General features: G+C 45.6%; 1 protein-coding gene across 5 annotated transcripts; it reads right to left on the minus strand.

The window, feature by feature from the left end:
• Positions 1-1,753: 1,753 nt before the first annotated feature.
• SFPQ (splicing factor proline and glutamine rich) lies at positions 1,754-16,676 on the minus strand. 5 transcript variants are annotated; one of them, XM_071453402.1, is made up of 14 exons: positions 15,937-16,676; positions 15,331-15,519; positions 14,935-15,236; positions 14,730-14,825; positions 13,255-13,451; positions 12,895-12,979; positions 12,480-12,597; positions 12,216-12,264; positions 12,014-12,135; positions 6,235-9,399; positions 3,045-3,089; positions 2,683-2,757; positions 2,128-2,196; positions 1,754-1,827 (listed from the first exon to the last, which is right to left on the minus strand). In XM_071453402.1, exons 1-10 carry the CDS (start codon positions 16,558-16,560, stop codon positions 9,262-9,264), a joined length of 1,920 nt encoding a protein of 639 aa, XP_071309503.1. In that variant the 5' UTR covers positions 16,561-16,676; the 3' UTR covers positions 1,754-1,827; positions 2,128-2,196; positions 2,683-2,757; positions 3,045-3,089; positions 6,235-9,261. The 5 variants fall into 5 exon arrangements, with proteins under 5 accessions (XP_071309503.1, XP_071309501.1, XP_071309502.1 ...); XM_071453400.1 differs by lacking the exon at positions 2,128-2,196; XM_071453401.1 differs by having other exon boundaries at positions 1,754-2,196.
• Positions 16,677-17,864: the final 1,188 nt, after the last annotated feature.

Below are 17,864 nucleotides of genomic sequence, written 5' to 3' on the forward strand. Positions count from 1 at the left end.
TGGGCAGGAGCCCATGGCGAGCGGGCAGGAGCCCATGGAGCGGGCAGCAGCAGCAGAGGATGCCCCGGCCCCAGCGAGGCCGCTCGGGGGGACGGAGGCGGCCGCGCTCCCCCGGGCTCTGCGCTCTCCCGGGCTCTGCGTCACCGCCCGCGCTGCTCCAGCACCAGCACAGGCCGAGCTCCAGGAACGGCAGCTCGGGATTGGCGAGAGCCGGGCCCCAGGGGAGCCGCGGGCGCTGACGTTTGTGTAATTCAAGTGGAAATATTTTTTTAATGCCAATAAATCATGAGAGCCTGAAGTGTTTTCCAAGCACGAGGAAGCACTGTGGGGCACAGAAAGCACGGCCAGCCTGGTCCTGCACTGGCCCCAGCTCGGCCACCAGGTTGCAGGGGCTGCCACAGGCACTGGCTGGACAGGGGCCAGGGGCAGTGACACTATTTTTACTCCTGGCAGCACATGATTCTTCAGCTGCTCGACATGATTTGGAGCTAGGGTTGGCACACCATGCAATGACAGCAACATGCCAGGGCAGGCTCTAGGCATTCACAGCTTGGAAGGCTCTTTGGTTAGAAAGGAATTGAAAAAATAAACATCAAAAACCTAAAAAACCGAGTGCAGCAACTCAGTAGGATCAGAGCAGCACATACTGCTCCCAGGATACTGTTCAAGTGTATCTGCTCTCTGATCTTTTATTGATTAGAGAAGATACTTAATGAACCATTTGGTAGAACAAGGTGTCAGCCTCAGCAGAGGACAGCCCAGGTGATGGCAACAGCCATCAGCAGCTGCAGGGAAAACCCATCCTGTCCCTACAGGACACAGGCTGCAGTTTGCTCCTAGCAGGGAGCTGAGGAGATGCAGCTCAGCACATGGAATGCTGGAACACTTTCTCACAGGAAGCAGCCAGTGCTGCAACAGTGGAAATGAGGACAAGTTACCGGAAAATAACAGAATCTGAAGAAAAATTGTTGCACAAGCTGCAGTAGCTGTGGAGACAAAGACACTGAACCCCAGGCCCTGCAGGGCAGCTATTGAAGATCCACACAATACCACGAAGTCATGAAATCAGAGTGAAACACCTCAGATTGCCCTCAACCAGCACCTGATTGCCTGAGGGAGAACAGCAGCAGCTCCCAGTTGCAGCACCAACGCCCCTGCCATGAGCACTCCCAGGCATTCAGACCCCTCCCAAATGTTTCATTCCACTTTGCCACATGAAATTCAATTTATTGTCATGTTTCTAATCTGGCAAAGCAGGTCCCAGCCAAATGCTGACGACACTTTGTGGCACTGTGGGAGGAAACCCTGCTACAATGAGCAGAGCCACCACTGGTGTATTTCAACATTTAAACAACTTGATATTTAAACAAAGGGTTGTATTTAATCAATGACAGCATGAACCACAGTGTATGTGCACAGTGCAGCTGCCAAAGAATCAAGTGAAGCAATGTGAACCACTGCAATTTGTGCTGCAATAGCTAAATCCAGCACTGCTCTGGCTCCTACAGAACTCTAACTCTTGGCATCTTAGGCTTAATTACTACAGTCATCACCAAGAAAGATATTAAAAACCAACCAGGCAGAGGTAAAGATGTGGAATTCTACAATACAAACTATGTAACACGCAAAATGGGAGTAAGGAATGAGTGAAATTTCCAGAAATTTGTGTTTCTCAGACCCAGCCATACCACTCCACACTGACAGACTGCTTATTCACTGAATACCCTCTGGAATAAAACAGAAGTCATTTATAAAAAATATTTAAATATTTTATTTTTAAGAGCTGTGTGTTCCTGGTTCCTCTTCATTGCACTCAGACTTCTTTTTCTGCAAGTGCAAAGCACACAATTAGGAAGATTGTGGAAGAAAGACAGAAAACAACAGCAGAAACTACATGACATGGAATCATCATTCAGAATCACAGGCCATGGGCCTGCCAAATATTCTCAAGTATTCACATCAGATTTTAGATTAAATTAACAGAATTAATGTATTTTTAAGACCAGATATGGCTTTGTTTTCCTACCCCACAGCAAGGAGCAGCAGTGACAAACCACAGAGGATTCAACAGGAATTCACCCATTGAATCCCACTGGCTTCACACCTTACAGGTCTATTGTTACTCACCTGTGACTCCCGAGTTAAGGTACCAGCAGGTTGCTCCTCAAACAAGATTTTAAATATCTGAAGTTTCCCCTTGTAGTTTAGTGGCAAATTAGAGGGAAAATGTCATTAATTCCAGCTCTGCAAGTTGGTTTATTTCCCTGAACTGCTATTTGCTTCACTCCTATACATGCTGATTTATACACCAGGTTATTTTTTTAATTCATTGTTCAAGTGTTTCAGCAAATAGCTTTTTAACAAGGTTTAGTTGAATTAACATCTGAGAAGCAGCTGCTCTATTTTCCTTTTCCCATGCTGACAATCACCAACCGCAGCCTGAGTGCAGGAATGGTCATTTCTTGTATGACCACCTGCTGCACACAAAGGACAGAATTTATTTGCTGCTGCGGGGCTGAAAAGCCTCAGACAACGGTTACATTTTGGCTCTACAGAAGCAAGATGCAGAAACTTTATACAGAACTGAGATTAATCACATGTTTCAGGCAGGAATTACATAACCCAGCACAGGGTGATGGGCTAGCAGGCCCTCACAGCAGCATAAGGACAACAACTACTTACTTGTCCACCTGTTCCCTTGGTCCCTCCACACACCACTGGGCACCGTGCTGGATGTGCTCATGTTCAACTCCTCAACTGGAAAAACATTCCCAAGTTATTACACCCCCAAGTGATTTTGAAATCTTTTGTACAAACCCACGTCTAGAAAGGTATTTTTAGCTGATGCTGTCAAGATATCAAGCCCAGGTGGAGTCAGGGTGCTCAAGCCCACAGTGTGACAAGCTGGGACTGCGTTCTACCCTACATATTTAATGTATCCATTTTTCAGTGTTCCCCAATTCAAAGGTACTCAGTGACTGAACACAAAGTGACCAAAAACCTTTATTATTTCATCCATCCAGGACAAAAAAAGCAATACTTACTTCCAATGGATGAGCACTCCGGTGTCACTCAGCTTTCATCTTCACCTAAAGGATAACAACTGAAGTTATTAGAGTCATACACAGCAAATTGTGACCATTTAAAAACTAACTTAAAAATAAGATTTTAACATACATGGACTGATTAGTTATGAGGGGGAATTTATCAATTATTCCAAACTATTACGTGGAAGAATAAGGGGCAGAAATAGGCTAGCCTGAACACTCATCAAGAGCTGAAGGAATATGCAGGCAGTTGCCTGAAGAACTGCACCCTGAGCACAAACCATAACCCCAGTCTGAGCACAGTGAGGTTTGATTGCAGCCAGAGGTATACTATCCCTTATGTGAAGGCTTTAATTTCATCAGCTACTCCAACTCTATGATCCTATTGGTCTCCTGTAGCAATGCCCTCTCTCTTCCCCTTCCTGAGGGAGTGCAGTGGTCCTGGCCTCTTGGAGCTCTCGTGTTCTACAGTAGAACAAGTGCTTCAGAAGCCAAAGGCAGACACTAGAGGTTGGCACTGTCACTGCTTTTATCCTCAGCAAGGTTCTTCCCTCCTCAAGGCCTCCCTTTACTATAGCTGAGGGCAACCTGCAATGGTGAAAGCTGGGGATGTGGTGCAAGGCTCTGCACAGCTCCAGTTGGGAGGCAGAACCCACCCTGGGCACAGCATGATCTGACCAGGCAGGGACAACTTCAGGCCTTAGCCTCCAACCCACCACCCACCTGGGTTTCCTCACAGCCCCTGGGAGCAGGAGAGTTATGCACGTTTTGTTTTCTCTGCCATAGCAACAAACACCATGCATAAGGGATACTATATCTTTGTGCATCCTTTGAACACTGCAAATTCCCTGCTAGCCACACTCCTCCCAGCCCTCCCCAGTTAGCTCTTCAGTACTGGTGTTCAGAAGCAACATTTATAGAGAGATGGGGTGTTCACAGACCACTGCGGGATTGCACAGCCAAGTCCTAACGTGTCAATCATTACCTAGCAGCAATGACACAGCTGGGAGAAGGCCAATCCTCCCTTTTTTCCTTTTCCAGGCAGCAGCTATTTAACAGCCCCACTAGCTGGTATGGAGAGTGAAAAAAAATCTGAAGCTAATTAGCTGATTCCAAAACTTGCTGGTAGTGGAAGAAGCCAAGTGATTCCCCAGAGCAGCATACTTGGATGCATCCTTCCCAACATGCTCAGCCTCATTGAACATAATGGAACAGAACACTGGCCTTCCTGATCATGTCACTGCAGCTGGCAATGATTAACAGAGACATGCAACCCCATTACTGCTCCAGTCCTAAAACTACTCACAGGCCTCAGTGTTTAGCTATGGGGAGAACTGCAAGCAAATCAACACTTTGTATGCTTAATGTTACAATAAAGCCCCATCCACGCTGTGCTGTGCTCTCCTGCCAGCAGCAGGCTCTGCTCGGAGGGCCTAGCAGTACGCAGATGTATTCTGACACCACACTTCTGAGCTTCAGGTAAGCTTTTGAGAAAAAGTGTGTTTCACACACAGATAAAACCAAGATGAAACACAATGCAAGCACTTGAATGTCATTTCTTGTACCCACTTGTTACAGACTGACTTAGAGCAGACATGACTAAGTTTGCTACCACACCAAGTTTCATCACTGCAGCCAGAGCTGGTTTGAGCCCCATGGTTTCAGTCACAAATTGCTTGCTCCAAGAGTGTCAAAAACCTGCTTAGTTCAAGTACGTAGAATGAGGCAGATGTGCCAATAACCCCTCCATGACATTCCTGCAGGTCAAGTATCCAGAGCACAATGGAAAAACTTAAGTCAGATCTTGAGCAATGGTTTAAGATCACTAATTCAGTTTTGCTACCTGACAGCACAGTGGCAGCAGCCAGCAGGTTTGCTACTGGATCCCAGTCCCAGGTAAGGATAAGCCATCACAAAATGGATTCAAGTCACAGGTAAAGGTAAACCATCATGAAAAGCCAAACTGACTTTGTGACAGGGTGTCACTGTGTGACCAGCTGGCATGGGCTACACTCACTGTGGTGTAACCAAAGACCTGTTGTCATTAACTCATGGTGCACCTGCTACTTCAAGGGTTCAATGGAACATGGAAAGGTGGCTACAGCAGAGGGCAAGGTTGTCCAGCAGATCCCTGTTCACCAGCAAGTCCTGCCTGGAAGGTAACAAAGAAGGGTCCAGAAGTGACAATAATACCAGAAACAAGTATGCAAAGCAGAACTTTGCAGAACAAGGGAAAACACATTACAACACCTGTGAAATAAACTGAGTATCAGACAAGAGCCAGATCATTCACTGGAACAAGGGACCTTGAAATTCAGGTTCAAGAGCTAATGCAAAAGAGCTGGAGATCAGCATGTCTGGATGTCTAGCAACGTAAGCATGTTAATCCTGGAACACTATAGTCAGGAGTTCTAGTAATGAAGAGTTTAGAATTACATCCCAAGACTGATGAAAAATGAAATTGTACATTACACTATCAAGATGACTCTACGAGGCAGAAGTACAGAATCTCATCACTGTCAATTAAAGCAGAGGAATATATCAGGCTTGTCAATCAAAGTATAAAATCAAGACTACTGCAATGTCCAATAAGCTCTATGAAACTCACAGGGATATTCAATCAAGCACTCATTTATGTCCTCAAAAAATATTCTGGATCAGTCTCAGAACTGCTTGTACCAGTAGCTTGAGGTGACTCTCACACAGCACACACGAGGCAAGAGCAGTGGTTACTAACGCGTTCCCACCAAGCCAAGACTCTACACATGGATGAGCTGCAGATGGGCCACTTCATCACTACAGAAAGTTTAAACGTGTTCTTTTCCAGGCACTGAGAGCACCTTGTCAACTGCTGAACTGAGTTTAAGATCACATTCCCTCTACCCCACAGTGCTCATTTAAGAATATCTTCGTTACATCGGAACTAAGAAAAATCCACCCAAGCCAAGTTGTAAGTACAGAGGAATCGGGTCTGGAAATGCTCATCTAAGAACCACAGTAAGTTATTTCTTGTCTCTGAACGAGACAAAAGCTTCAAACCGAAAACCACACAGCTTTGATGCAAGCTCAGCATACAGGTATGGAGTGCTGCACTGTAATTCCACAGTCAGAAGTGTGATGTCAGAATACCCACAGTATAAGATTACACAGAAAGTCACCAAGTTATATTATATTGCTTGTTACCTACCTGGACGCAGTCGGCAATGAGAATCTTGGAGCAAGCAGGAATACTACATCCGGGTCCTAATGTCCATTGCCATTTGTGGTACTACGTTCCTCACAGTTATGAACTGCAGAAATGCTGGCTAAGTGCAGTTATGTAGCAGGCCACTAGTTTAAAGTGTAAATTGCAGTCTCAAACTCCAGCAAGAACTTGCTGCCACAGTAAATGGTTGCCAAGGAGAAGCCAAGAATTTGTCTACCACAAAAATACCACAAAATCTCAAAAGCATTTTCAATTTCTCATCAGCTGTATAAATGATTAGTGTATCTACGCCAGAAGGTAAGATTATTCTGTATTCATTTCTGAGAAAGTGTGAAGACATATGTGTAACGATACCAGTTTCTACTTGCTGCAGTTTTTAGAGCTCTGAGTGTCAAAATGGGCTCAATTTTGATAAAACAAGCTAAATTGCAACAGCCAATGTCCTCCAAGTCCAGTACAAAAATGTTATGTGATCCAGACCATCCAAAAACAGGTCTGACCAGCAAAGCACTTTTCTGAATGATTTTAGAAGATTCAATTATATAAATCTGAGTTTATGAAAGAAGTCCAAAACCTCATAGGAATAGATCAAAGGAATGTCACTTTCTCGCCTCCCACATTTAGTAACTTTTATCAGATTTAAAAGTTGACATGTTTGCCAGCTTTTAAGACACCATCTTTAAAAGGTCTTGAAAAGAAGTTGGCTAGTTCATCATATATGCCTGTTTAGTACATGCAACTCAAAGCAGAACTTGTTTTAGAAATTCTGCTTATGCAGCTACAACAAAGCCAGATTTAACCAAACTTTCAGATCTTTTGAAAACTGCCAAATCTTTCAAATATATTTACTAATCATGGTTTTGCAGCTCAGCTATTTTAATACCTAGCAACAGTAGCTTACGTACAAAACAGGGGTACCCAAAGAAAAGCTCTGTAAGGTACAAAGACAGCAGCATCCTTCACTCTTCCAAGTTACAGAACTATAAAAGAACATACTTTAGGATATGCACCAGCATCTCTTTTAATAAAGAATGACATGTAATCTGAAAAATAAACTGAAAAAATTAATTTAATGTTCATGTTTAGAATTCCCCACCTCGGACACCTTCACCTTTTGAGGGTGTCCCATGAACACCCTCCAGAAAAGATATTGTTTAAAACCGCTTCAATAATGCAAATTGCATCCATACTGCTCATTTGTAAACTACCCAATACAAGTAACTTCCAAATACTTGGTCTGCAGTTTAGGAACTGCCAATTTGAAATTCCCTCCTCAAGAGCAATTCATTGTTGTAGCATGTTATCAACCCCCAAACTTTTCTGGGTACACAAAAAGCATTCACCGAACAAACTGAATCACTCTTTAGTGAGCTTCATGTTCCAGTCAGTGTTACCTGTATCAGCACTTCCCAACTTGCTATTCTGTCATTTAAGGTGTAACAGTACTTCAAGAGGGATCAGACCCTAAAACCCTGAAATCTGACACTTTATGTTTTAACCACAGGGAAAATTTAGCAGAAAATTTAGAATTAGCCAATGCTCAGCATAAGGAATGGAAGGATATTGGGAAGATTAAAGCTATTCACAGAACTCCAGTGGTTGGGATCATGTGAAGGTACAGCCAAGCTAAGTTTACCTACTTTGTGCCAAGCAGGTTGATGTATCCTGCATTAACACTGAGGTATTTGACACTGGGAAGTCACGTTCCCAGTTTACCTGGTACATTGTAATAACAAGCAAAGCAACTACCTTACCAATGAGTCCAGAATGCTTTGAAATTCTTCTGGGGCTTAATAAAAGGAACAGAAAACTAAGGAATTCATCAGATCTTCTACAAAAAGAACCTTAAAGGGAGTTTATTTGCACTGTGTAGTAGTAACTCTTAAAACTCCAGATTCAGATACTACTTTTGAAGCATTATCTCCAAACATCAATAATAAAAAAGCGATAACCATCATGCAAGCAAGCTGATTGCTGTATTTTACATACAGGATTTTAGGATTTGCCCACCAGCTACACAATTTAAGAATAGTTCCTGCAGTCCCCATAATACAAATGATTGTATTCTGAACTAGGCAAATTAGTCCACTGTTAGCATGAGGACATAAGCAAATTAACCTTAATCACTCGAGTAACACTTCTGGTCTTTTTGCCAAGCAATTTCAGGCAGGTGTACAATATGGAGCAAGGCCAGATCCTGTAATCTCAAGACAGCTTAAGAGCATATAAATATCACATTAACAATCCTTTAGTGAGGAAGTCAGCCAATACAAGGCATTCTATGAATTTATTTTAAAATAACCATTGCTAGTCTTCTGCTTAAAGTCTTTGAAAGATTCCAAGCAGTAACTGCCAGGGTGGTAAGTGCTACCATCCCACCACCCATAGCTAAAATATGGAATTCATTACTGCACTGCTTGCAGTGAAGCTTTAAATAATGTATCTTACAGCATTTGTAAGATTTTCATTTGCTTCCTTGTTGCAGCACAATTACTGCTCAAAAAATCTGCACCTACTGCAAAGTTCGGCTACAATTTAACCCAATCTTTGGCTAGAGAGGCACTGTGGGAAGAGATCTCACTCTTCACTGTAGTTCCACACCCTGGTCTAGGTCCGACCTCAGCTCGAGGCTCTCAGGTTACTGTGGCAGGTGTGGTATTGGCCTCATTTGTTTAACCACGACTGGCAAGAAGAGTTACTACATTTAGTTTTCTATTTATTTTAAGCACAGTAAAAAAAAGGTTGGTACACTTTGGGAATTCAGTGGCACAAGGTACACTGCCATCAAGTTAGGGACGTTATACATCAAAAAAACAGCTAAATTTGATTTTGAAACACTGCATTACATAATTAAATTGTACTCGCCCAAACAGACCACTTACAAATATTAGGTCAGTAAGTTTCTAACATCCATAAAAACGTAGCTTTCTTACTAAAATGCAAGAATTAAGAAGTCGGTGTCTAAACAAGACAGACAAAAACAAACTGGAATGAAACTACAGGTCACATCTAAAATCGGGGCTTTTTGTTTGGGGCTTCATATTCTTCTCTCCCTCTACCATATCCTGCTGGTGTTCCAGGCCCCATTCCTCTAGGACCCTGGCCACCCACGGGCCCCGCACCTCCCTGCCCAAAGCGTTCAGGACGCTATTGGAACAGAATTAACAGTTCATTATAAGTAGTTGATGTCCATGTGTGTTAAGTATATATTTTTAGAAGGTTCCGTAGTCAAGGTTCGTCGATACAATCACCATTGAGCCGATCCACAGGTACCGGGAACATAGAAAGGAAAAAAGGGTAATTTAAAAATTAGTTTATTGTAATACATGCCTTGAGGTATGTTCCCACTTGATGCATTCTCATACATCTGTTACAAAGAACAGATCCTCCCTGCAGTGCTAGAAATGTAAGCATTAGTGCAGATGTGAATTAACAACTTTTCCAAATGAGCTCTAGCAAAATTTTCAACCAAGTTAATGCAAATAGCTTGTGAACGTCTCACCTTTAGTGCAGTAAAAGCTCAGATTACATCACTGTCATTTCCAAATAAGCCTAACGAGAGAATGCAGCTCCAATTGGCTGAAGCAGGAGCTGACATTCATCAAATGTAACAGAATGCCTACTCACCAGGACTGGCATGTGCTGTCTAGAGACCATGTGCTTTTCAAGATGGGGTTAAGACTACGGTCTGCTGACTAAACTGCAGAGGCCTTTGGCAGTACCAAAACTCATTGTGAGCACTACTGCATTGCAAGAAGAAAAAAAAAAGTGAAAAAAGCTACTGACCAGTGCTTTACCTAACCAACACAACTGCTCGAGCAAAGACTGGCACTTGTTCAAACCCAACGTACTCCGGAGCTGCTGGTGCTGCATCAGATGCAAAACGTGGTCCAAGCACTCAGTGTTTCCAGTTAGAGCTATGCACAGAGGGTTGTGTGCATCCAGGCAGTATCTCCCTTCCCACCCCACCTTCACCACAAGCTCTTGGAAAATTCACAGCTTCACAGCAATTGAAAAGGTTTCACACCAAGGTGTAACAGCTAAGTTACTCTGCAATAAAGCAGAGACTTCAGGTCTATTTACTAGTACGTCTAGTTGCATGTACTTTGTTCAGTTACTGTATTACTAGGTGTGATCAGCATTCAACCTACAGAAGTTACACATTATGAGGTCAAAGAGAGCTTTAAATTTTCATTTCAACCAAGGTTCCCACTACCGAGTCACAGAACAATGGTAGGTGGTTTGTTACAAAAAGTATCTGCAACTGAAATTGCACACTTCAGAGCTCCTGACTTCTGAAAGTCAGCATCAATCCTTCCAAGAAAGGAGTTTCACAAATATTACTTAGGTTATTTCTGCCTAATTCATGGCAGCTTCAGCTCATCTCCAGCTCTGTTTAAAGGTATCAGCCCAGGAACTGTGACCGCATTGTGTGGCAGAGATCCCCAACCTAAGAAACTCCAGGCAGTTAATCCACCTCACTGTCACATCTTTTGACCAGATCACATTTCAGGGATTACACAAGTTCAACATGCACCTGTTACCATGGTTTTCAGGAGAAAAATGTACATAGTATCCACCACACACTGCCTAACTGCTCACAGGAAGCTCAGGAACTGCTCATGTATCAGTAGGTTATTGAGGTACCTTAAGGCCAACAGCACTGTCTACTGAATCAATGATGCTCTGGGAAGTTACCATTCCAAAGATATGTTCCCCAAAAAGATAAAACAGAAGGTATCTGACAAGCTACTATGGTAGCTCAGCTCATTAAGCCAGAGGCCTAAACCCACCCAAAAATCATTTAGTTCAGCTTGTGCTGCAGGTGCACACCCTTTCAGGAGGGTGAAAGCACACTGGTATCGCCACCTAAGCCAACAGATTCCCATCCTGCCCATTGAACACTTCTGTCATCTGCATCCGTGGTGCTTCAGTGTAGGAACACCAAACAGGCTCCAAGCCCAGTCACACATGTAGTGTGCCAGAAATTAGTACAGTTTGGAAACATACCTCAGACCAGGAGATATGCTGTGGTTTTAACAGGCTCTACCTTTGTGTCATGCCCAACACAGGAAAACAGACCGGGCTATCATTCCTTTGGGAGACAGGAACCACAAATGGCTACAGTCCAGGATAGCTGGAACATGCCTGAAGCTAAAAACCAGCATTTCTGCTCTTCTACAGCAACATCAGCACAGACTAAGGGATATGCTGTTTACCATTGGTAATTTAAGTTTATCTGCTGCTGGGACAGACCTGAGCGCAGATTTTGGACTGAACAGCACACCCAGACCAACATGCATCCAGCCTACCTAGGCTTGGAAGGGCCAAAACAGTGTTACACATTGGGAAGGAGAACAAAAAAATCTCTCTTGTCCATCAGTACAGAACATCAAATTACTGAAAACCTACCACATTAAGTATTTTGATGAAATTTGTCAGATTCTCTAGAATTCACAAAAAATCCTTCCAAGCCTAACAGTGACGCAGAATTTCCAAAGTCCAATGAAGTCAGTTAATTGCAAATATGCTTAAGAGCACATTTGAATCCACTTACAAACAATTTCTGAGTGTGTAAGCTACCATAAAGGTTATCAACTACTCTAGTGCTACACACTGCCACGTTGTCCTGTGTTAAACACCTGACAAGAGAGTCAGCAGTTAACAGTGACATTTCCACAACCATCCGAACACTGGAGAACTCATTCCCAACCACAACAGCTCCCTTGTGCTAAGCTAAAGCCACCACAGGATACGTTACCATGTCACTTCCCATCATAGAACCACTCATGGCTGCTTGGCCAACTCCTGGATTAGCTTCATAACCTATGCCGCCACCACCTCCCAGAGGTGGAAATTTCTGGGCTGCTGAAGCATAAGGATCTAAGAGAGAGAAATATATAATCATATTCTGATCATTTCTAAGTTAGCCACACAAAGTAATTACTTAAAAGGTTCTTTACCTCCCATGTTCATTGTGGCAGCACCACCCATTCTCATGTCTCGCTCCCTCTGCATAGAAGAAACAACTTTTAACTTGGATAATCAACCACCAAATTCCAAACTTTTCAGGAGACAAAGCACATGTACAGCCAACTACTGCCACTGCCCATACACACACAGTACAATCACCAACCCAAAGGAAGCAAACACAGCCATCTTGAAAATAAATCTACAAAATTCCTGAGCATGGTAACGTGACCCAAACCCACCCCCATGTCACTTACTGGATCCATGTAACCCATTCTACTATAATTCTCTTCCCTCTGTCTTCTCATCTGCTCTTCCATCTCCCGCTGACGGATCATCATCTCCTCCTCCCGCCGCCGGCGCTCCTCCTCCTGCCTGGTCACCACAGAGCAGATGTTAAATCCCAGCAGTGGAGCACACTGAGCACACACTAACATCAACTGCTCCAGCAATATAAAAGCACTGAAAGATTACACTTCAGAAAAAACAAACAAACATACTCTATGATGTCAAAATATTTAAGGAGAAACTTACACAGCAGTTCAATTTCGCTAACACAAACTGAAGCAGCAATGGTGTTTCTTGAAAAATAAAAACTTTCATATGTAAGTAACTGAAAAAAGAAAAAGGTAAATATAATTTTTAATAAAATCCCATGAAAGCCAAACTAACCTCAGCTGAATTTCCTTGCGTTTCTGCATTTCCTGATTATGAAGTTCTTCCATCCGCCTCAGCTCCTCCTGGCGCCTCATGAGGTCTGCAGGAATGAAGCCTGTGAGCAGCTTTTCCACACCATGTCCCATTTTAACTACATCTGAATTAGATCTGCACTGTGGCAGAGAAGTACATTCCAGTGTCACTGTTCTGACCAATACACCACTGAAATTTCAAAAAACTACCAGTGCCTCATTAACTCTGAAATTCTCAAGTTCATAGTCAGAAGCATGAATTTCCTCACTAAACCATTAAAGAGCCATACACTTAAAGCCAGCATTTAAAGCAAAGAGATTGTAAGAGTTCAGAACTCGTTACCTTGACGCAGGAGGTTTGCCTGATGCTCATGGTAAGCATCTTCCATCTCACTTTCAAGTTTGTCCTTGGCATCTTTCATATTTTTTGCAACTTGCTCTCTCTGCTGCTTTTCCATTTCATCTAAAGATTTCCACCTTTGAGAATACTCAAATTCAAAACTGCCAGGCTGAGCAAAACGGGGAGGAGTCTCTCTCTCCCTGCAGAAAGGAAGAGACTCAGATTGGGCAATCCTGGAAACTCAAGGTCAATACAAGATCACGACCCAAATAACTGAATTATCAGGGAACATCAAGGACACCCTGAGAACACCTGACAACCACAGGAGAACTGGCTGTGATGGAACTGCTGCATCTCACACACTCAGACAACAGCACTGAACACAAATAATTATCACAGCACATGTGGAGACTCCTGCACTATCACATCCAAGCAAATCTGCAGAGTGCTACTGCTTGTTTGCCTTATTCTTAACTGTCTTTAGACACTTCACTGCTGACAATTGCAGGTGGAAAATCTTCAAAAAAGACAGGCCTGTGCCCAAGCAGGCACAATCAAGGTGGAGTTTTCTAGTGCCAAAGCACTCTGTGTCAAAGGCAAATAACAGCCCTCACTTTCAAGTAAATAGTTATAAAAGTGCCTGAGGGCCAACAGGTTGTCATATAAATAAACTCCAATTTAAAATTCAGTAATTTATGGAACAAAATTACCAAGTTCAAAAGCTTTCCATGCACTACCAGTATGAATTATTTCAATGCTTGGAGCACCGTATTAATCCACATTGTAAGTGGTTTAGAGGCAGCTTTGAGAACAATTTTTGATCAAAGCAAGGAATTTTGAGCTCTTTCTAAGCCAAGCAAGACTGACTGGATCTCCCTCCCTGCACTCCCTTTTATGATCTGGAAAAATATAAAATTCCTACAACAGGTTTAAAATACGGATTCTAACATAAAACTGCTGTTTCAGAAAAGATTTCTCTTGACTCTTTAATACTCTTTGTTCCTTTATGCCAGTAGTCGGCTCATAAGGCAAATCCACATGCAACAAGTTCACACAAATCAGGCAATGAGTTAAAATTTTACTTTGTTTCTCATTTCAAACCACGAATGTAAATTTCCAAGTTCCCCACGGGATCACCAATCTGAGACATGCCTTAAGGGAGATGACAGCTTCTAACAATAGCATGAAACAATTCAAGTCTGATTTTTCAAGTTTCTACATATACCAAAACCATGTGTCAAGCTGCTATTTCTTTGTACTACAATGTAGAAAACTGCTTGTGTAACACTAAGTGAATACACTAATCAAATCGTTGTTACTTTAAACTATGAACTAACAAAAACCCCCCCCCAAGAACTGGCAATACAACCGAAAATCTAAAGCCTGTTTCTGAAAAATTTTCCATAATCCTCAGTGCCAGGGACAATACCACTTAAAACATCATTAATGCCCTCTTTATATCGAAAGATAGTGCCTACTTTTGATACATCGGATTCTTCTGAGCAAGCTTTTCTGGAAGACCATCTTCATCATCCAGCTGTTCCAACGGTTCCACAATAACTGGCCTGGGAGTGCTGAACAGAAAATACTCGTTTTACTCCTCTAAAAGCCCTTATTCTGAACAACTAGAATCCTGCAGTCTTTATTCAGCTTAAAACTAAAAGATCCTGACAAAGTACTTACGTTGTCAACAAAAACACCCCCTCAGTACACCGTTCAAATGCTTTCCTTGCAGCTGGCTTTGATGCAAACTCAACAATGCCTTTTCCTGTTGATCTACCTCGATCATCTACAATCACAACAGCTCTTTCCACCGGACCGAACTGGGAAAAAGCCTCCTCGAGCAACTCGTTGGACACGTAGGGTGAGAGGTTCCGCACCGACAGGGCAGCGGCGTGAGTGGCAAAGCGAACGCGGAGCTGCCGGCCCCTCATGGGGGTATCGTCCAACTCTGCCTTTGCGATTTCTGCAAGAGCTCTAGATTCCTGGGGGAAGTGCAAAACCCAGCCTTAGAAAACTAAGTTGTACATCACCACACCGCGAGGACGAAACGGATGAACACACAACACGAATGCCTACCAATTTAATGAATCCAAAGCCTTTCCCCTTGTTGATAAAAACCTCTCCCGGCTCCCCGTATTTGGCAAACAGTCTTTTAAAGTCTTCATCTGTGATATCAGCAGGCAAATTCCCAACAAACAACCGGCAGCGCTGTGTGTACGTCTTCTCCCCGGGCCGCCTCAGCAGAGAGAGGTTCGCTTTAAACCCCTATAAAGAATCAGACCAGTTCGAGCTATCACTGAGTGCTACACACAGAATTGCGGGGAGCCTTGAGGACCCCCGGAGAACCCAAACCGCAACCCCGGGACCGCCCGGCCACTGCGAGAGGATCCAAACCGCAGCACCGCGAAGACACCCAAACCGCAGCCCCGTGGCACCGCTAAGAGACTCAAACCGGAGCCCCAGCACCACCGGGGTCACCGCGAGGGAACCCAAACCGCAGCCCCGGGCAACGCGACGGAAGGCAAACCGCAGCCCCGGGGCCGCCCTGACACCGGGGACCGCTCGCATCCCGCTGAGGCGCCACCGCCTCTCCCCCGCTCCTCCCCTCAAGATGGCGGCGCGGGCGCGCGGAGCCGCCGCCATCTTGTGCCTGAGGGAGGTGTGGGGGGGGCCGTGACTCACCTCGTCCGACAGCTTCTCGCTCCTATCTCCCGAGCCCTGCTGTGACCCGAGGCTCTGTTGGCCCTGGTGCTGCTGCCCGCGGCCCCGCGGCTCCCCGCCCGGCCCGCCGCGGTGCCCCGGGCCGCCCTTGTGCGGCCCCTGCTGCGGGCCGCCCGGCCCCTTGGGGCCGCCGCCGGGAGACTGTCCTTGTCCTTTCTTAGGGCCGCCGGCCGGTGTGGGGCTGGGGCTGGGCTTGGATTGCGGCTGTGCACCGGAAGGAGACGAGGAAGGAGCCGAAACTGGCGGCTGCTGCTGTGGCTGCTGCCCCGCGGGAAGCGCAGAGGATGGAGGCGCTCCCGCCTGGCTGCCGGTGGGTCCCGCCGTGGTAGCGGAGGCTGAGGAGGATGAAGAAGGCGGAGCAGAGGTGGACGTGGGTGGCTTCGGCGGTTCAGGTTTCGGGCCTCCTCCCGGCGGACCGCCTGGGCCTTGCGGGCCACCCGCCATCGGGCCGCGGTTCTGTCCCATGCCCATGCCGGGCGGCGGCGAGCGGAAATCGTGGTTGGGACCGCCGCGTCCTCCACCGCCGCCACGCCGGTGAAAGCCGCCGCCACCGCCGCCACGGCTACGGAAGCGATCCCGCGACATGGTGTAGCGGAGGGAGGAGGCGGAGATGAGAAGAGAGCTCCGGCCGCGGCGGCTGCTACTGCTCAGCGCCCGCTGCGCAAAATGGCGGTGAGCTGGACGGCCTCGCCGCCGCCTTTGTCCGCCCCTAATATAGTATGCCCGCCCCCGGAAGCCCCCCTCCTCCCCACCAGCCAACCACCGGCACTGGCGGCAGTGACTGACAAGCAAAGTCACCAATAGCGTGTCGCAATTCCGCTAACTCTTTGATCTCATTGGTAACGAGCCTGCCCTCTGTCCATTGGCGCGTTTGACCGCCGACGTTGGAACGGGCCGGTCCGTTAACCCCCCGCGTGTTGATTGGGCAGTTTGAGCGGCGGGAGGCGCTGTCACGGCGGGAGCGCGGCTCGTGATTGGCTGGCTCGGCTGTCAGTCAGGCGGAGGCGCGGCCCGGGCCCGGCTGCGCGGCGCCTCAAGGCGCGCTCAACCCTGGCTATGGCTGGAAAAATGTCAAATAAACGTATTTTCAATTACAGTTCGCTGCTTCAACGCGGCCGGAGCCTTCGCTTCTGCTTTGAAACCAAATGTGGGATAGGAAATATCCGATTTATCCATTCAAGGGTGGTAGAGGAACCCCGGCGCCAGCACGGGGAGTCACGTTCAGTGTTTTGTGTGAAAAGTCGAACAAGAGCCCTGATTTGGGAACTGCAGTCCGCAGGTACTTTCCAGACACCCCAGGAAAGCAGGACAGAGCGTGCTGCGAACAAAAAGCGATGCCAGCTCCCCAAAATGTCCACGGTGCATTCTGGGGTGAAAAATAAAGCATCTGTACCAACACCGTGGTGGTTACAGTCCCAACATTCCGTGTTTCATTACAGAAAACAGGCCAAAAGCACATTCCAGCTCTTTAGTGTCCCTGCTTTCAGCAGTGCCATTTTTATACCTTCCCTTCAGCAGTGTTTCCATCCATCCCCCTCTCAAGCTCCCAGGAATGTTTCACATTCCGTTTCAGCTCGGAAATAAAAAAAAATCAAACCCCGTGTGAAACGCAAGGGAAAGTCCCACGTTAATTTCACAGACCTGAACTGTAGCAGTGCCCTGGTAAAACATCATCAATTGCATGAATATTTCTGATACCCTGGGGAAGTCAAAGGTCAGTTTCATTCTTCATTGAATCATGGAATCACAGAGGAGTTTGGGTTGGAAGGGACCTTAAAGCACATCCAGTTCCACCCCTGCCATGGGCAGGGACACCTTCCACTATCTCAAGTTGCTCCAGCCCCATCCAGCTTGGCCTTGGGCACTTCCAGGGATCAAGGGGCAGCCAC

Source organism: Agelaius tricolor, unplaced genomic scaffold (assembly GCF_023055355.1).
Source record: "Agelaius tricolor isolate 1412-34295 unplaced genomic scaffold, bAgeTri1.0.p SCAF_36, whole genome shotgun sequence".
NCBI lineage: Eukaryota > Metazoa > Chordata > Aves > Passeriformes > Icteridae > Agelaius > Agelaius tricolor.